Source organism: Eleginops maclovinus, chromosome 2, assembly GCF_036324505.1.
Source record: "Eleginops maclovinus isolate JMC-PN-2008 ecotype Puerto Natales chromosome 2, JC_Emac_rtc_rv5, whole genome shotgun sequence".
In the NCBI taxonomy this organism is placed as follows: domain Eukaryota; kingdom Metazoa; phylum Chordata; class Actinopteri; order Perciformes; family Eleginopidae; genus Eleginops; species Eleginops maclovinus.
Genome location: NC_086350.1, coordinates 26,059,154 through 26,080,304, shown reverse-complemented (window position 1 = coordinate 26,080,304; position 21,151 = coordinate 26,059,154). Strand labels below are relative to the sequence as shown.

The following is a 21,151-nucleotide window of genomic DNA, read 5'->3' as shown; positions in this document are numbered from 1 at the left end:
TTATTGCAACAATATTTTATTGCCTATTATTATAATGGTCATTTTCATCCATTAGATAATAAAGTGAGTCAATATATCTATTATAAAAAATACATCTACAGTATTAAATTACTTAAAATTAAACAATGTTTATTTTAAGTAATTTATTGAACAACACAATTTCAGGATCATACAGGAATAATGCTGTTTTTTGATTACAACATAATGCACATGCATCCTGTAAACAAATAGAGGAAATTTAACTGCTACGGTTTGTCTTCAAAATACATGGTTTTTTGGAGAATAACATACCTATTGGATGTTTCAATCCAGTTCCCAATTTAACAAAATTAAACAAAGACTGTAAAACAGTCTGAATCTAAATGTTATCTTTTTTTTAATCTAACATTAAACCTTTCAGATATACAACAAACTTTAATAAAGCATCTTTAGTATCATGTGCAAAAATGACAAACAGTAGAGTAATTATCTTCTTACTTTGACTGTGAGCATTGAATATACTATATAAATAACGTATATACATACTGTAAACACTGCTGTGTCTTCACTTAGGTGTCACATTTGTTCCACGAGAGTCGGTTCTATGCTATGTGTCAGTCTTATGATGTCACTGTACAGTCTGGGGAATTGTATGCTGATTATTTTCCTGATTAAGTCTTGATCTGTTCTTGTTTCTGAAATGCACCAGTGGTCTGTTAGGAGCTAAAACCCTCAAAGTTAAGTGTTGTTGTTTTAACATTAACTAAGCTGTTTCTGCTTCAAACCAATGAAGTACAACATCTTTGTTCTCGCTGATCCACTGGATGTTCACTCTGGTTTGCTCAATGGCCTGGTACACTGTCCTGAAAGCTGGACCCAGATCATAATCCATCTCAAAACGCTCGAGCTGTTCACACACGCGCACGCACACACACACACACACACACACACACACACACACACACACACACACACACACACACACACACACACACACACACACACACACACACACACACACACACACACAGATGATACAGTAATGTTAGGTAAAAGAAACACATTTCATTCACAAAAAAACGACACTTAACTTAATAACTTTTTGTTGTAGGTATGAGACCCAGATTTAAACAAAATAGAAGCTAAGCCACATACGAGATACAGTCTACAATTAGCAGTAGTAGCAGATAGTAGAGTAAAAGGCTTGGCATTATTTTATACTTTATTGTCATGAACACATAATTGATCCGTGATATTTTATTATCAAAATACGACTCGAGTCCGTTTTGTTCATCTTGTTGCATGGCAATGCTCCTACAATAGCTTACATCTGGCTCTAGAGCTTATTTTTTTTGTTTTACATTACCTTTGGCTGCTCTAGATTCTCTACACACTTGGAAAGGGAGCTGTTAGCAAAGGAGGGGTATTCAGTTGGTTGCATTCTGAAACATGATGTCACTACGTCCTTCACACTGGACCTAATTCAAAGCGTTATACTGTTGTCCAAAAATACATTATAACCCTATTTTGAATATAGTTTGTTAAAAAAAAAAAAAAAATGGGGAATGAGTAAAAACTAAGAATAGTTTGTCTGGTAATGAAGGAACATGACAAGCAGCGCAACAGTGTGGTGCACTGATGTTTCTAACAACAATGGAGGAAGAAGATCTATTAGACTGTATTAATGCTTATCAGTGTTGTCAACTTTTCATTCATGTGTTGGTAGTTGGAAAAATATAGAAAATATCCAGCCTTGACCCCAAATGAAAAATAAATCAAAATCAACTCAAATCAAACTTTAAAAAATGACATTGTAAGAGGTTTGAGGTTTTGGCTGACAGATACAATGAATTTACCGTCATCCATTAACTCAAGATGACAAAGATACATCTGATAAGTTTTAGGGTGTATCCACTTATTTATTGGATATGAATCAGTTAGCGGTGCGTGACTAGAAAGAGGAGTTCCCACTAGATGACAGTATTATCAATTTAAGAATCCCTAAGTTACCTCTCCAAGTTCGAACTGGGTGGAGAACCTGCTGGTCACTACCTCAATCAGTCCTGCCACATTCCTGGAAGGAGAGACAGGGTGGACAAAATATTAACAATCGTCTTCCATGTAGTGAACACCACAAACCCCATGCAGACTCTAAGACACATATCTCAAACTGTTGCTGCAGAAATCCTAGCCTCAAAGATAGCCTTTACTGCAGGACTGTTGTATGAGACTGCATTGGTTTTAGCTAACACACTTTTCATTCTAAAACAGTATGAGTCGAAGTATCAGAAGTCCGAGACCATTCTGATCATTTGATTTACCTCATCTGAGGTGTCACTGTTTGATCATGAAATAAAACCGTACCTGTCTGTTATATCTATATAAACTTTGATACCAATATCTTTAGCTTCCTGGTAACGGCACACACAGTGGGGACTTTATGAAGGAGAGATAATGATAAGCAGTGATTAAATAACAAGACCTTTGTACTTAATGACGTCGGAGCTAGATTTATATAAGCCACTGTTTAATATATTCTACTCTTTTATGGCACTGCTTGTTTATTCAAGTGACTTGACCGCTAATCACTTCAGTGACCTCTGTGATGAGGAGCCCAAAGTCACCAGCAGAACTTTTTAAAGACAATACCGACGCAGCGACCTAGTCCTGGGAGCATGTCATGAGACATAGCTGAGAGGGAAAATGCACGAGCAAGCAAACACTGTGTTTAGGGTTGGATTGAAAGATGAGTTGTACGGTGTGGGGCTGATCTTTAAACTACAACTGAGTCAGAGCTATGGGGTGGTGGAGTTTCTTCTTTGAATCTTCCATCATAAAACAGATACTTTTTATATCAATGCTCTATGAATCCAGGTTTGTCAGCATACTTGTAATTACCATTGCATGGTTTTGATTATGTTGCTAAGGTTTATTGCCACAGCACAACCTGAGCCAAGTGTAGCTAAATTAGGATAAAAGTTTCCTAGACCCGTCTCTGGTTAGACACAGGCTAGTATAAGGTCATATCTGTTTTCCTAACCACTTGTTTTCTCCTAAATGGAAAACGTCATTGGTTGAAGGAAATATGTGAAGGAAAATTCATCAGGACAACAGCAGCGCTACGAGAATCAAAAGGTACTTACACTGGTCAACTCGTTTTTAAACCCCCGGCTGTTTATTATTTATTGTCGTTTGGAATCTAAAAAAGATTCAAACAGTGGACTTCCATTCGACCTATGCCTACTGTAGGGCGCTTCCTCATTGCCAGAATGCCATAAAGACAATGCTGACGCCTGAGAGCAGGTCATGACAAAGAGCTGTGAGGAAAAACTCATGACCAACACTGTGTTTAGGGTTGGACTGATAGACGAGTTATATTTGTGCTCTATGAATCCTGGTTTGCCACTATACTTGCAATTACCACTGCATGGTTTCGATCATTTAGCTCTGTAATCAATGTGGCTAAGACGTAATGCCACAGCCCAACCTAGATAAGCTAGGCTTCCTAGACCCATCTCTGGATTAGACACAGGCTGTGGTTGTGGTCGAAAATTCAAGTCCCATGTGTTTTCCTAACCACTTCTCTTAACCTAAAGTGGAACACATCACAGGGTAAAGGAAAGATGAAAGAACAATTTAGAATAACTGAGATGATCTGCATTTGTTGTTACGATTGGTTGTTTTAGTGAAAGACCGAATGGTATTGTTGGACAGCATTATCTCTTTTCCTTTCATAAAGGATGGTCCAGTGTACCCAAAGCTGAAGTAGATAATAAAGGAGAACTAAAGATCCTTTCCTACCATCTTGATAACACAATTAGCTTGTATCATGGCTGCCACTTTAGGTACTTCCTGGTATTTCACTCAGTCAGGAACCTCCCTAGCAAAATTGACAATTCAATCTCAACCCAAGCCTTGATCCTTAGTACTCTGTCACACTGTGTACAGTTGCGCAGTGTGTACATTTTGCCCGCAATGTGTTGTATCAAATCCCACCTAGCTGCTGAGCCCTTTCTGGAAGTAGCAAATGCGGTTGTTAGCTAGCTAGATTCTCTTTTTGGAAGCATGGCAAAGCAAACACTAGTGATGAAAAGCTTCTTTTCCAGGTTTCAAGGTTTCAAGGTTTCAAGGTTTTATTGGTCATATGCACAGCATATACAACGTATATGTTGGCAATGAAAATCTTATGTCCCATGCTCCTCCAACAACTCAACATACAGTGGGGCAAAAAAGTATTTAGTCAGCCACCAATTGTGCAAGTTCTCCCATTTAAAAAGATGAGAGAGGCCTGTCATTTTTATCATAGGTATACCTCAACTATGAGAGACAGAATGAGAAAAAAAAATCCAGGAAATCACACTGTAGGATTTTTAATGAATTAATTTCAAATTATTGTGGAAAATAAGTATTTGGTCAATAACAAAAGTTCATCTCAATACTTTGTTATATACCCTTTGTTGGCAATGACAGAGGTCAAAGGTTTTCTGTAAGTCTTCACAAGGTTTCCACACACTGTTGCTGGTATTTTTGGCCCATTCCTCCATGCAGATCTCCTCTAAAGCACTGATGTTTTGGGGCTGTCACTGGGCAACACGGACTTTCAACTCCCTCCAAAGATTTTTTATGGGGTTGAGATCTGGAGACTGGCTAGGCCACTCCAGGACCTTGAAATGCTTCTTACGAAGCCACTCCTTCGTTGCCCTGGCGGTGTGTTTGGGATCATTGTCATGCTGAAAGACCCAGCCACGCTTCATCTTCAGTGCCCTTGCTGATGGAAGGAGGTTTCCACTCAAAACCTCACGATACATGGCCCCATTCATTCTTTCCTTTACACGGATCAGTCGTCCTGGTCCCTTTGCAGAAGAACAGCCCCAAAGCATGATGTTTCCACCCCCATGCTTCACAGTAGGTATGGTGTTCTTTGGATGCAACTCTGCATTCTTTCTCCTCCAAACACGACGACTTGAGTTTTTACCAAAAAGTTCTATTTTGGTTTCATATGACCATATGACATTCTCCCAATCCTCTTCTGGATCATCCAAATGCCCTCTAGCAAACTTCAGACGGGCCTGGACATGTACTGGCTTAAGCAGGGGGACACGCCTGGAATGCAGGATTTAAGTCCCTGGTGGCGTAGTGTGTTACTGATTGTAGCCTCTGTTACTTTGGTCCCAGCTCTCTGCAGGTCATTCACTAGGTCCCCCCGTGTGGTTCTGGGATTTTTGCTCACCGTTCTTGTGATCATTTTGACCCCACGGGGTGAGATCTTGCGTGGAGCCCCAGATCGAGGGAGATTAGCAGTGGTCTTGTATGTCTTCCATTTTCTAATAATTGCTCCCACAGTTGATTTCTTCACACCAAGCTGCTTACCTATTGCAGATTCAGTTTTCCCAGCCTGGTGCAGGTCTACAATTTTGTCTCTGGTCTCCTTTGACAGCTCTTTGGTCTTGGCCATAGTGGAGTTTGGAGTATGACTGTTTGAGGTTGTGGACAGGTGTCTTTTATACTGATAACGAGTTCAAAAAGGTGCCATTAATACAGGTAACGAGTGGAGGACAGAGGAGCCTCTTAAAGAAGAAGTTACAGGTCTGTGAGAGCCAGAAATCTTGCTTGTTTGTAGGTGACCAAATACTTATTTTACCGAGGAATTTACCAATGAATTCTTAAAAATCCTACAATGTGATTTCCTGGATTTTTTTTTCTCATTTTGTCTCTCATAGTTGAGGTATACTTATGATAAAAATGACAGGCCTCTCTCATCTTTTTAAATGGGAGAACTTGCACAATTGGTGGCTGACTAAATACTTTTTTGCCCCACTGTACATGGTGCAAATAAGATAAATAAAATAGTGCAAAAAGAGAGAAGAATATTTACAATAACAACAATAAAGATTTGAGGATGTGAAATATAAACATATGTGGAATACATTGAAAGTATTTAAATACTTTACACTGTTGAATGAGGAGGTATGGACAGATGCATATATTACGCATAAACAGATGTATATGGCAGATATGTATAATATATAGATATGTGTACTATAAACAGGTATGTGTGTATGTATTATAAACAGGTATGTGTGTATGTATGTATTATAAACAGGTATGTGAGTAGACATTCACAGAGCTCAGGAGTTCAGCAGTCTTATAGCCTGTGGTATAAAACTGTCTCTTTCATCACTCATCATTAATTCTGGCTGGGTTTCACACTGAAAGTGACACCTTTTACGCAACATAATAATGTGATACAATCCAAAACATTTCATCACACTGGCTTTCATTCCCAGATGTTTAATTTGTTTGGGGTTTACGGCACTCGCTGCTCAGCAACAGACAAAGTTAGCAACTAGCTGAGGAACCTAGTAAAGCATGCAGCAGCTAAGGAGCCATGTCAGAGTTAGCTGGGTGCTAGAATAAGAAGGATATTTGAATTGTATACTATATCAGATACCTAAACCATGATACCAAATGCTAATGTTGCTCTGCGGCTGCTAGGCAACAGCAACTGTTGGTTGTTGTCAACTTCACATGATTGTGCCTAATGAGTGTGACTTTTAGTGAGAAGTTCTGTCCCCATAAAAAGTTGTATGGAGCTTTAAAGAACTTGAAACCATAAAAAGAATGTCTGAGCTACGAGTTCTCAAAATATCAATGCTGTGTTTGTTTCTCCACCCTGGCATGTTTTGGGGTATAACCACAAATACTTGTAATTTTCTTGTAAATCTGTCTGAATAAGAAACGGCTACATTTATACATAACCATCAAGTCTATATTGGTCCATCCCAACGCCACAATTTGTTAGCTGTTCATGACTCAGAAAAATAAACCATTATAACCTTACCCCTGACTGACGTATTCCCAGTGAGCTCTGATAAAGTTCCAGGCCAGCGCCTGCCCGGCCACATTCTTGGATACGTAGCGTATAACGGAAGAAACATCCATCAGACGTATCAGGTCAGGGTCCAAAGTGTAATCCAGGTATCTGTAAGATAAGGAAGCCACAGACAAACTCTTCACCTCACAACAACAACAACTGTGTGTTTGGGATTCACCTTATCAGAGGTGCGTCCATATAGAAAGAAGGTATTATGTGCACGGTAAAAAAAAAGATCACCTGCTGAGCAGCCAGATCTTCTTGGTGCAGGACAGAGCCTTCAGGAGTCGGCCTCTCTCGGAAACGTCATAGGAGGTCAGAAACATGTCCCAGGCAAACTCCCACTCTTCCTTCCCACCATGAGCCACAGCTTGGCAGTAGATTACAGACCGCAGGTTAGGGTGGATGCTGAATCACACACGCACACATACACACGCACGCACGTGCACACGCACGCGCACACACACACGCACACACACACACACACACACACACACACACACACACACACACACACACACACACACACACACACACACACACACAGTTATTTTCCTTACATCAGGACTGTCTCATTTTCAACAAGCCTGATAAATGTATTAACACACTTCCATGCATGTACATGTATGCAGTGGTGGAATAAGTACTCAGATATTTGTGAACATATTTATTTAAAGTCAATGTCTTTACTTTAAAGTTGCAGCTGGATTCCAAAACACAAATAAAGTAAGTGTGATGGGTACAGGGGTTTTGTTTTGGCAAACACAAGTGGGAAAAGGACCGCCACGGTAGCCAAAGTATATGAATTAGGGGTAAGACTGTATGTTAACATCCAGCCCAGGCCATCTTTAAATATAAGAACCACACTGCAGACGGGAAACAGCAGGTACCAACAATCAACACGAAAAAGTGATCATAACAACACTTACCTTTCCTTAATAATTGCTGCAGTGTGAAGCAACAGAACAGAATGAGAGCTATTACAGTTAGACCCGTAGAACCAACAGAGTCATCCAGTTTAGCATCATTTCAGAAGTATGAAGTATAATAATCTAGTTGCCAGCAGTGTTAACCCTGAAATGTTGAGTCCCCCGATGTTTTATGACAAAAATGCATAGTATTGGTCCCCAGCACATAGAAACTGCCGAATGATTACCTGCGTATGTTGGACAATTTGCTCAATTAGCATAAGTTGCGTTCATTCCCATTAATTAGCCTTTGCAGACAATAGCTAAAAAACGGGTCCCCTAAAACTTTACAATCAACCTAAAATTCTTAAAAATCAACCAACCAGGAGTAAAAATATGGACACCTTCTGGTAAAAACTGCCATTTTTTATCCTGAAAAATTCTGGAATTGATTTAATCGTCCGAAATAGTCCAAATTGGCCAAGCCATTTTTTAACAATTGTCTCCAAATGCAAATTAGTGCATATTATTGCAATGTATGCTAACTGTACAAATTGCCCAACATATGCAAGTTAGCATCCTACAGTTTCTATGTTATGGGGAACTGTTCTATACATTTCTAACATAAAACTTTGGGTAACTCAACATTTCTTGGTTCACTATAGGAACCTATGAGCCGGCAGCTAGAGTATAAATGTCATGTTAAAGTATGCCATATTGTCCGTACTTGTTAGTGGAGTTGATGATCATCAAGTTGGCATACTTATTTTGAGCCATCTTAATGCATTTCGGGAGTCCGTTGGAACATGCCACCTCTATGGCGTTGATCTGGTTGGTCCTTGGAATAAAGCATATTTTCTATATCAGTAGTGTACAGGTTAAAATACAATATTTATTACTAAAGCTTTGGTGGAAAATACATTTAAATTCATATTCAGCTTGACATGTTATTTATTAATGTACATTATTTAGTTTTATTTAAAGAGAATTTCTGACATTGGATGAATTATAATTATAAATTATCAGTAGGTGTTAAATGATAATGATCTTTTAATATCAGTCACACATTCAGAGATTTCTTTTAATGGAGACAAAAGAACCATCCAATCAGGTCATTTTGGTTTTCATCCAAAACATGTGATAGTATTATATGACACCAGCAAAACTCATCTGTCCTTACTGTGAGGAGTGACCAGTTGGGACTGTGGAGTTGTCTGTGTAATTGCTGAAAGAATCGTAAAGGGGTTCAACCTGATTACGGAGGTACATCTACAGGAAGAGACACATTTAGAGCAGAGTTACAGGAACACACACAACACTTTTATGGCACATCTCTATATCCTGATGAGGGAAGGACATTGACACAAATCACATCTACTCTGTTGATTCCAGCTTCTTAAATGCGGTTTATTACAAGTTAAAATAATGTTTTGATAGTACATGCCTGCATTGGTCCATACACCTCAGATCGATCGAACATGCGAACAAAGTACTCGAGGTTCCTGATGGTTGATTCCCAGGGAACTAACTCTGTCTCATCCCGAATGAAGCGCGTTAAATTCAGCGCCAGATTCACATCCACAACTTTAGCCCTGAAGAATACAGAGATTACATTTTGTAGGATCAGGCCGATATTAGATTGCCCTTAATAAACCCAAAGATGGATTTGTAGCAGTGTGGATCATCCGAATCCAAGTTATTACCTGGCCAAGTTAAATGCATCGTCAACAAGCTGCCCTCTGTTCATCAGTGGGATCCGCTAAAAGAAGAGCAACATTTTGGGCAGTTAACATCTGAGTTTATAAAGAGATCTACAACTGTAATCAGTTATATTTTTATAAATACCAAAATTCTGCATTAGATCAAGAAACAATAACTTTTTACCATTTTAAAGATATAAAGAATTACTTTCTTTAGATTTAAGCTATGCCCCTGTATTAGCAGTTCTGTCTAAAGCTGCTTACTAATCCAATATAGTGGTGCAGTGATGGTGCATTCTTCTAAGCTGATCCGGAAGTAAGCATTGCAAGCGCTCCCTCAACAAAAAGCAGTAGGATTTCCAGTTGGACATATTAAGAAAAAATAGTTTGTGGCCAACAACCGTTTTTGAAACTTACAAGTTTTGTCTTGCAGGTTATTGTCTGTCTGTTTATAACAGTTTGTGACATTTGAAGCTTAAATGCAATCACCAGAAGCAAATGTGAGGCTCCAAACGACCTAGATCACATCTCATGACATTAGCAGCACTAAGCTAAAGGCAGAATCATGTCAGTGAGATGACATATAGTATTCTCATTTAGCCCCTTGTTAGAACCCACCGTTTCTCTGACACATGAAAGCTTCAGACATTCACAAGTGGAGTATTTAAAAAAAAAAATACTTCAAGAGAAGGGTATCATAAGCTCTAATTATAGTAATCTCCAGGTTTCAGGACTCATTCCCGCACCACTCTCTGGTAAAGCTGCATTCAAATTGTGATGGAATTGCCTAAATGCAATGACTGTCGGTTGGTTAATCCAGATTGTCTGATACATTGCCATGATATTTCGTAGACATTCATGTTCCCCAGATGATGATTCATATTGATTGTATTGATGCCCTAAATGTCCATTATTAACCGCCAACAGGTCAGCTCTTATTCAGCAAAATATTGGAACACCTAATAGATGGATTGGCACAGAAGATATGGTAATAGATATTCATGTTCCAAACAGGTTCCAAACAGGATGGAAAGCAATAACTTTAGCTATGAGATAAAAATGCACAAACCCTAACCCTAACCTGATTACATTTGACACGCTGGTTGTGCTAGATGAAAACTGGGAATCCTAAAAAATAATTTCAATGTATCCTTTAGGAACTATGAATGCCCCAGTGCTGGAACTCATTGTTTGGCGCAGTACTCACACTTGGGTCTGTCTGCAACTGAGTCAGGAGGCGCTCCCAGTTCTCTGGGTTGTAGTTGACTCTGTAGTATCCAGTACAGTTGACGTTTACCAGAATCCACTCTCCTTTAGTAGAAAGAAATGCGTCTTTGTTTCCTGTTCAAAAAGCAATAACATAAATGATCAATGGAACAGTATGAATACATCTTAAAAACTAGACAAAAAGTGATCAAGGACCATTTGTATTATATATTTACTCCTCTGTGGGCCCAATGTTATACACACAATGACATCAATGGTTTGTTTGTCCAAAATGCAAACAAAACTGTTAAAAATGGGGTTTTAGGAGAAACAACATGTTTACTCCAAGGCTCTGTGTTTTACATCTTGTTACCTGAGTCGCCGGGTTTCAACATGATCGAAGAAATCTGATTTGTTTCTTTCATGACTTTGATCGGGACATACCACGAAAGACTAAATGGACAGAAAGCAAAAGACAAAAACAATTAGGATGCTTAGAGTCTAGGAAAGGGTTCTTCAATGTCTATGCAGTGAGCAATGAAGGGTTGAAAGGCAACATAGAAAGAAGCTTTTTAAGATGACCTGTAAAGGCTGCATGAAATCAAATATCCTGTACAATAAGCAGTTCTCTGCACTTCTAACATGCAAGAATCCAGAGCTGTTCGGAGTAAAGCCAATGCAACTTAAAACCATGTCTTTTTCAATTATTCTGGGTTTCAGCAGGCAGTGTCATTGAGCACATTGTTAGAAAACATCGTTTCCAAACGCTCTACATGGCCATCTGTTGCAGGGATTTCAATCAGACCTGACAGAGAAAAAAAGGTTGGTAGATAAGGTGCAACTGATCGAGTAACTGTATTTGCCAACCAAAACAGACACATAGCCCTGAGTTTAAGGAAGTAAGACATTTTTGAGTGACTTCACTTTGGCCTTTGAAAAGATAGTAACTGTAAAATATCTTCTCAAATCTTTTTCAAAATGGGAACTCACACTCAAGATGTAAAATTCCAATTCTGAAGGAGGTAGTTGTTATTTTGGAGAGACCACATTACAGCAGTTGTTCACATTTTCCACCCAGTTTCCAGAGTTTGCAAGATTCAAGTAATCACGCCAATAAATGATAGCACCATCTAAATTACCAGGATTCCTTTGCACTGGTGTTGAGTGTTGACAAAAATCCAATAAATCTAATCGATACTAGGAATATCTTATATTACATTACCTTTAACTAAAAATTGTTATTTTATTTCTTCATATTTCAAAAATAATGAAAGGCCCAGTGCTAGGTCTTTTGGGACTCCCCATGCATGACAACATGCTTTAAGAAAAACAAAAAAAAGTACACCAAAAATGTAAACCTTTATTTGCGTTGTCATTCCATTGTTTCCATTAAAGAGGCCCCCTTTAGGCTTTTGTTTTTTTTCCTTTCCTATAGTGTGGTATCTAGGTCTCTCCCACACAATCCCCCCGAAAATATTATCTGATTCTAACTCAATTTGCCTTTATTTTCCTACGAATTTTTAAATGAACTGTAATGTTACGAGTATTATCGGAGCTTTAATCTAAATGGGTACACATTTGGCGCATACCTAGATACTGCAGAGTCATTGAACAGGAAGTGCTTCTGGAAGCCTTCTCCACTGGTAGTGTTGATGGTGATAAGAGGGTAGCCAATTTGTTTGGTCCAGGTGTCCATCACCTCGGCAACATTCGTGCTGCCATCATTCTCATCATCTGCCTGCAAACATGACCCAAATCAGTTAATATTCCATTGTATGAATAACATGGACTTATCAATAATTATTTACCAAACAATTGCATTTGGAAACACCTAATTAGATCCAACACTTTACCTTTTGTATGTATTCCCAGAGGATGTTCTGGTCCGTGTTTTTATACTTCCAGTCAGAGAGGTACCTCTAAAACAGAAAAACAGCGCCATAAAGAGAGGTTACAGTTAAGTTTAAAAAAGATCGCAGTAAAGACCTTTCCACAGCAAACGTGTTGAAGATGATGTATGTCTACATTGTTGTGAAGTTTGTCTAACATTGTGGATTTGTGGTTTCTTTGTCTTTTCACATTGCAATAAAAACCAACAACAACCAAAACCAGATGTTGGAATGTTAGACTTCAGAGCAACTAAACAGTTTTTCCAAATCAACTAAACTAACTGACTACATGACTCGAAAAGAATCAGTGTCAGTTGGGTTACCAGCTGGAAAAGAAGCAACTTTCCATTGACTTTGCAAAGTCTAAGCTAAACTAGAGGCGTAATGGCGTAGGGACCAAAGTATTGCCCTAATTGAAACTGAAAATCAATTTGAGCCAATATCTTGCAGTCTTTATAGCCAGCCGAAACTGCTCATTTCCATACACACAAAAACAAAATCCATGAGGCACTGACAGTTTTTAATTATAGTTTTCTGTTTGTTTTTGTTGCACTTTGTTGAAGAAAATGAGCCCTGCATCCAAATCATCATAACGGGTCTATGCGATATTGAAGTTTGTATTTTTTTGTATATACTTCATGTTGTAAGTCCTGTAATATGACAAACGTTGGTATTACCAAAAGGAAGTGTCTTCGCAACATTATAGGATACTGGTCTGTTAGTCTGACAGTCTACAGTCTACAGTCTAGACTAGAGACAGACAATCTCATCAGTCAACACATGGTTTGATATTGAATAGGGTGTCAAATCATACTTGAAGTCGCACAGTCCACAGAGGCATTTAGAAAGACTACTGCTGCATTTCAGCCTAACTGAATGAGATTAAATATGGGGAGGGTGTGGCGCAGGGAGTTAGTGCGCTGATTTCCGGATCTTTGGGAGGGGAGAGCAGTGTTCACGTCACACTGCAGTCAGCATGTCGTTGTGTCCCTGGGCGAGGCTACTTCACCACAAATTGCTTCACAGTATTCAATGTATGTAAGTCGCTTTGGATAAAAGCGTATAACAAGTGACATGTAATGTAAAAATGGAATTGCTTACCCTGATTGCCTTGTCAAAAACCGGCTTATCCACAATGTCTGCCAGCATTACCAGCACAGCTGCCCCCTAGAGAGTGAACACCAAATATAAGTTACATGTACACACTGAAGGGACTGCTCAATTGAGAAGAAAAATCTTCCCGTTTTTTTTCCCTGGGGATTCAGTATTTTTAGCAGTTGCCTGATTGGCTTTTGGATCACTGTAGCCAGCTTGAACGCATTTCAAAGGCTTCAAACAAGAGTTTATCCTAATGTCTAAAATCATAAAGAAACTTGATTCAACTAGACGGGCAAGACATGTGAAATCCAACTCTAAATGATGTGAGATCTTTTCTTGAGGTGACTGAAAAAAAACGGAAAAATATTGTTTTCTCAAGTGAATGCGTTACACTCCCAAACATGGATGTACCCACCATTGACGACACAGAGGTTCGGTCCTCGGAATGTGTTGGTGGTGTATATAATAAAAGTTGTGAGATAATAGCCTAAAAGGTTCATTGATCAATTTTCTTTACTTTTATTTTAGTTTAACATTGCCAATATTAATTTTCAGACATGTTGTGATCATGTAAGCCTCTTATGCATGTCCACATTATTGAGCCTGAGTCTCATGTATTACTTATTCAAATGATTTTACATCACAATGTAATTTAATGTTTGCCATTCCAAATACATTATCTTAAAATGCACTTATCTAGATTTGAGATTATTAGCTTGATTTTCGACCTTGGTATTTATGAAATCCTACGTACGGCCAAGATTCCTTATGCAGGATGCATTCATTGATATTTGGTGTCTCTACCTTACTGTAGGTTATAGTATTAAACACCCCAGTGATCTGGGAATTCGTCTGAACATCTTCCTGCGAAGTGCTGAGGGGACAAGAAGAGGCCAGAGCATCCGCCTCAAACGCAGAGTGGAGGTTATCCAGGATATATACTTCTCTCTGGGGAAAATGACAAGAGAGACATGCTGCATTACTACATGAAGACATGAAGAGGTGTTTGTGTTGCCTCATTGCATCACACTTTCTTAAGTACCATAAGCCTCATAATAAAGAGGGGAATGTTTGGTCTGAACTTACTGATTGAAAATCAGGCTCAACAGCGTCCACTGCAAAGATTGACATGTAGGTGGCAAAGCCCTCATTCAGCCAAATATCATTCCACCATTTCATCGTCACCAGATTCCCAAACCACTGTCGACAAAAAGGTGTGCAAAGTTAGAGTCATTCATATTGCTCTTTTAATTATTGACCAGAGTTGACGAAGAGTTGCTTCCTCAAACCTGGTGTGCCAGTTCATGTGCAATGAGAAGGGCGATCTCTTCCTTGTGAAGCAGAGAAGACACTCCCTCCTCATAGAGCAGCCCCCACTCCAGGTACGTGATCAGCCCCAAGTTTTCCATTCCTAGTGATTGTGAGTCTGGCAGTGCAATCTGATCTGTAGGAATCACAGAAACATGAATAGCATTGAGATGATATCTATCTAAAAGTGAGTTTTCATCAGAAAAGGACAGTCTCTCTGGAGGTGATATGAAAATTGAGGAAGTTTGAATTGAACCTTTTATGTGATCAGTGTTGGTGGTAAATGTAGTGGTTTGAAGCAACCAATTCCTCATGTGTGCTATAACGATTATATTGACTTTCTCTGCTTGTGGTGGTTCCTTACTGGCTGTGCCCACATAAGCCAGGATATATTGCATGTCAGCTTTATTTTTATCCGAATTTCTTACAGTGGATAACACAATTCTTTCCCAAACAAAAAAGTAGTGCATGATCTGTTAAAAGACAGAGCCACTATCAATAAAGGCACTCTCTGCCCCCCAAAATAGCTGGGGCCAGTAGTTTATTGATCATTTCTGGGTGGGTCTAATGGACAATAAAAGTTTGGAGATGTTGGTGGATGATGATCGCCTAAAGAGTGATGGAGGGTGGAACTGAGGCTGAAGATCTTTGACAGCTTTCCCATGAAGCTTTTCACCGCATCCTTAGCCAGATCCCTTTATCCTTCTACCTGTAGACCTCTTCCTCCTTTCATCCCTTACTCCACTCATTCCTTCAACCTAACCCGCATCCCTTCATCTCTTCACAAATTGAACCCTACATCCTTTCAACCCTCATGCCCCTCCTCCTAACCTACACCCCTTCACCCCTTCATAAATTGAACTATTCATCCCTTCATCCCCCAAAATCCCTCATCCTATCCCAAATCCCTTCACAAATTGAACCCTACATCCCGTCATCTGTCACACCCCTCATCCTAGCCCACATCCCTTCATCCCTTCACACATTGAACTCTTCATCCCTTCACACATTTAACTCTTCATCCCTTCTTCCCTAACTTCCTTCATCCCCCACACCAATTGACCTTTTCATCCCATCATCCCTTCCTTTACCCCATGTGCATACTTTTCCAGATGGGTAATTTTAGGTAATTTCTTGGGGTCAGAACCCCCACCATGAGTCTCCCACTGCCCTGACTTCAGTACATAGTACGCAGTCCCAAACCAGCCTCATGAAAGTCACCTTTACCCCCCTCCCATACGTCCATTCATTCTATCCCTAACCCTCCTTCATTAAATCTTTAAATGACATATTGTTGGGGTATGGTCCTGCTACTGTATACTAATATCAAATGATACAGAAGTAAGACAGAGTATACATGTTCTTCCTGCTTAGACAAAGACTTACCTAGCTTTTTCTGTGGATATGCAATGCCAAAACGTGCCTCGAAGAAATCGAGAATCTTTCTTGTGATTTCCGCTGCATATTTAGTGTGCCCTGCTTGAGTGGCCTCAGGACGAGCATATGTCTGTATGGGCAAACACAAAGCACAGAAGATATTTTGGTTTTGTACTTTTACATATTCATAATTTGAAATAAAACACAAAGTGTGGGAATGACGTGTAAAAAACTAAGCCATTAAACCTGAAAATGATTCAGTTATTGGATACAGTTTTGGTTTCATGGTTCTGAGTATTATTTTGATATGACATTGAAAACATGTCTGGACCATTTTGACTTTAGAATAGATTTTCAAGTGTTTTGAGAAAAAGAAAAAAGTAAGTTTGCTGTGGAAATGAAACAGAATCTATCTCTCAGCTTGGAGAAATTGCTTAGTCAGTACCTATGGTTATTTAAATGAACCAAATTCCCCACCATATATCATAACCTGATCTGAAAGTGATGGAAGCAAGTATCAACTCCATACCGAGACTAAAGACATATGATTAATCTTAAAACTACAGTACACATACATTGATTTCCACACGGCCACCTGAGGAAGGGGTTGCTGTAAACTCTGAAACCGTGAAGGCAAACAGGTATGTTGACATTAACGGTGTTGGCTGAAAAGCTGTGGAAAGCCACTCGTTGTCTATAATATTGGAGCCGTCTGAGAGAGAAGAAACAAAGAAGACCAGTATTAGGAAGATATATTGGATCATTTTTAAGAGAACTGGGTACTATATTATGGTTTTGCATTGTGGCAGCTTTTTTTGTACCTGTATTTATGCCATTCGCTAGAGCCCTCGTGTGCTTCCTGTGGATTATTGTCACCTCGAACTCTGCCTTGAAATCTGGCTCATCGAAACAAGGAAATACCCTCCTGGCATATGTTGGTTCCATTGCGGTTGCAACAAGGAATCTATAAATACAAAGAAAGACAGTGTATTGTCAGGTACACAATGCAGGAAGTTAATGAGGACACAATTTTGATATCATAAAAAACACATAATAGATTACATTGAATCGGAACGTTTAAAAGCAGTAACTCACATTTGTGTCTTTTAAATACTGGAGGATACAGCCTCATTGTGTGTCCTCTACGTAACAGGTAGATTGTGAGTTTGGCACAAGCCATGACAATACTTGATTTGTTGAGAATAACTACAAACAAAAATCTGCCAATGCCAAATTCTAAATCTCTGGTGAGTGGACTTTGTCAAGTGTGTAGAATTGTAGCAGCACATTAGTCCAAACTTAATCCTTTTTCCTAAAACTAAACAGAATCTTTTTATTTTAAGACATTCGAAGAGGGAAATATTTAAACGTGTTTTATCCATTAATTATCTTCTTAAGGGGACACTTCCTTTTTTTTGGAATGTCAGTGAAATGGAAAAAAATCATACACACTTTAAGGACTGAAATACGAAAAGCCCAGGGCAACCGAGCAACATCTAAGAGCCCACTACCAATTATTTGATTTAGAAATGTAAGTACAATAACTAGATGAAAACACAATTGATTCTGTTTGTCTGAAACCACATATACTGTGGTGGAACATACCCTCACCACATATTCTCAAGTATTGTACTGAAGTACAAGTTTGGGGTACTTTTACTTTACCGTTACTTCTACTCTACATTTTAGAAGCCAGAATCAACTTTCAACTCCATTACATTTATTTCACAGCCTCGGTTATTAGTTATTTTACAGATTAATAACAGACAAAATATTGTTACTTTCTAAAGCAAAAGACCTCTGTACTTGTATCTGAAAAATGTTAAATATCTTCATGAAGCTCAAAGTCATACTTTACTGTGGAAGAGCATTAGAGCCACATGGGAATCACTTTCTGAGATCCGAACAAAACAAAAAAAAAAGCGAGTTCTGACTTTTTTTTCTCAGAACTTTCAGTCCGATCTCAATAACATTCCACATGTGAACCTAATCCTCTTCTGTACTACACTTTCCGTTTTCTTTTACACATTATATTGCATATACTTTACAAATTGCACCCGGCAACTATACATTTGTTTTTACATTGGATTTTAGATTAGTGTATCTTATTTAATCTTTCCTGACAGAACAGTAAATAATGGAGAGTTGATATTAGTATGATGTCACTACATTCTGTGGAGAACGTTTGATTTTGCCAACATAAAAGAAAACCTCCAGAATTAAAGCGAAATGCTTCTTTAACCTCTTTAATGTCTCAATGTTTCTAAATGTGTTGAATATAGAAGATGTGGCTTGTGGGAGTAAAGGATGTTTGCCTAAAGAAGTTACTGTAAGTACAATTATGTTTCAGTGTTGAGTAATTGGAACAGTAAAATAATTGGTTCATCAGTAAGCAAGGAGTTCATGATTACATTTTAGGGTAGCTAAGTAAAAGACAATGATGGTGAGGAAGTCATAGACCGACATATTCTGTCTAAAAGAAGGGGGATTTATAACACAGAACTTTAGTGGGTGTCAGATAAAAAGCTTACTGCTCAACATAGGTTCTTTCAGTTTCTGTGAAACAGTAGCAATAAAGCTGTGTGGATTATGGCCTCATGTGAAACCTTTTTAGTTCTCGGATAAAAATCTGAAAAAATCTGATTAGTTTGTTTAATCCCAGAAATCTAAAATAAATAAATCTTCATTTTTTCTGACCTCAGAATTCAGAACTATAAGTAAGTAACTTTTTGTCAGATCTGCATTTTTTTTTAACCTGTGGCCCTAATCCATTACCCTATCTGTGTGTATCCTGAAGTCACGAAGTAAAGCATTTTGGAATTCTAGAATTTGATAAATAATGGTTTCCTTGGGTAAAACTTGGCAAAACAACAAGTATACCATCAGAAAGTTGGAAGCTATTCTCACTAATTCTTCACACACACACTCAAATGTTTTGAACTCTTTGCACCCACCTATCAATATCTCTGTCGTCTTCATGACCTGGGGTATCTTCTTCATATGTGCTGCTATACATCCCCAAAAGATTGTCTGATAGTTCTCCACTGAAAGCCAGATACAAACTGTAGTTCCCTCCCGTCTCCAAAGCATTATCCAACTGGATCTCCAGGAAGTCAGTTTGATCTTTGTGGTTCACCGTTTGAATAACGGGGATCCTTTCATTTTTGTCTATGTTCACAACGCTTCCACCAAAAACCTCCAGATCCTGGCTGTGGAGGTAGATGGTGCTTGTGCTCTGAACACAATGAAAGAAAACGGTGGTGTTTCCAGTGAAGAGTGCAGTCTGGTTGGGGCTGGTGACGTTGACCTCTTCGATAATCCTGGTGTAGAAGTGAGGCCAGAGCAAGACCTTGTATCTCTCCGGTACGAGGTTCTTCGGAAGCCGCATGACGGGCGGTAAACCTGTGGTGGTGGAAGGGAAAGTTGGTCGGGGCGTAGGATTCATTGTGGAGATCTGGGTTTTGTACAAAATGACCATGGTGACAATGCCGGCGATGGAGGAGATAGTCAGGACGGCGAAGGCGGCGGCGAAAGCCTTGGAGACTAAGGAGTTTTTGGACATGGTGATCCGTCCTGAAGGTGCTTGTCAGGAAGAGATGATTCCGATGAGTCCCTCAGCTTGCGTGTCTCTGGTCTGCAGTGATCTGTTCACATCCAAGTAACCTCCTTCCCGTAAACTGGGCTTGGCTCTAGCAATTAAGACTTTGTACTTAGATTAAGCATTAACTCGGGCATTGCCAAAGGAGCAAAGAGTAAGCCGTCCGTGTGAAGAGGGCGATGTTCGCCGGCCCTGTTGTAAATAATCGGTCAGATAGTGCTCTCAAACATCTGGAGGTGGTTTCTGAGGTCTTGCCACTAATACAGGGGTTAGGTAAACCTCAGAGAACACTTTATCGTCAAACTGCACTCATCAAACATTCCCTCACTACGATCACAATAATCACACGCCTGAATGGAAAACGTGAGCTTCTGGTGAGCAATAATCCTTCAGAAGAGGCTTGGGTTATGGAAGGTGTTCAGAGGTTCAGGTTGCAGTTATGGTTCCTCAGATGCTCAGGTAAAAATCGCAATGCACAGGGGTCAGATGATGGCTTCAATAAAGATGCATGTGAACGGGGATCCTGACCAAGAAAGGAGAAGCCTGTGAAGGGAGGAGAGCAGAAGAGGTTGTATAAGAGAAGGGGGGGAAAGAGGAGGAGGATAGAAAGGCGTTTAGGAAATTAGCTAGAAAAGCCAAACCTCAGGAGGTCACAACCACCATGTCCACACACACACACACACACACACACACACACACACACACACACACACACACACACACACACACACACACACACACACACACACACACACACACACACACACACACACACACACACACACACACACACACACACACACACACCAGAGGCAAAATGGCAACAGTGCCGGGGTAGAGGGCCTTGAGCAGGGTGCAGCAGTGGATGTTTGTACTTGGAACAGATGTTCCTGTTGCAGGACCTCGGAGATCAAACCAACCAGACCATATTGAAACAGTAAGGTGTCTCAAACAATGAGATACCGTGGCAGAGACTGGAGCCAGGTGGAGGAGCATTATCTGTGTTTAACGGCCGGTTAGGGCTGTAATGACGTTCACAACAAATTCCCCAGAACAAGGAAATGTGTGTCTTGTCTCCAGGAATTACATTTACTACGCTTATTCTAAGGAATAGGACCAGATGTTGCATGTGTCAGAATGTCAGGTCCCCCCACTTGCACATTCTGCACTCTTGTGGCCCAGGAGAGATTTCTTCTCAGAAAGCATCATCTATT

At 39.5% G+C, this 21,151-nt stretch overlaps 1 protein-coding gene across 1 annotated transcript; it reads right to left on the bottom strand.

Moving 5' to 3' along the window:
• anpeplb (alanyl (membrane) aminopeptidase-like b) lies at positions 1 to 20,458 on the bottom strand. The gene is made up of 20 exons (XM_063901883.1): positions 19,294 to 20,458; positions 17,161 to 17,303; positions 16,915 to 17,051; positions 16,349 to 16,469; positions 14,944 to 15,098; positions 14,741 to 14,854; positions 14,459 to 14,602; positions 13,658 to 13,723; positions 12,521 to 12,586; positions 12,257 to 12,405; positions 11,041 to 11,120; positions 10,669 to 10,802; positions 9,465 to 9,520; positions 9,206 to 9,353; positions 8,942 to 9,030; positions 8,489 to 8,599; positions 7,094 to 7,261; positions 6,821 to 6,961; positions 1,990 to 2,053; positions 1 to 886 (listed from the first exon to the last, which is right to left on the bottom strand). The coding sequence occupies exons 1-20, from the start codon at positions 19,899 to 19,901 to the stop codon at positions 743 to 745; spliced, it is 2,838 nt and encodes a 945-aa protein (XP_063757953.1). The 5' UTR covers positions 19,902 to 20,458; the 3' UTR covers positions 1 to 742.
• Between the last annotated feature and the right edge of the window lie 693 nt (positions 20,459 to 21,151).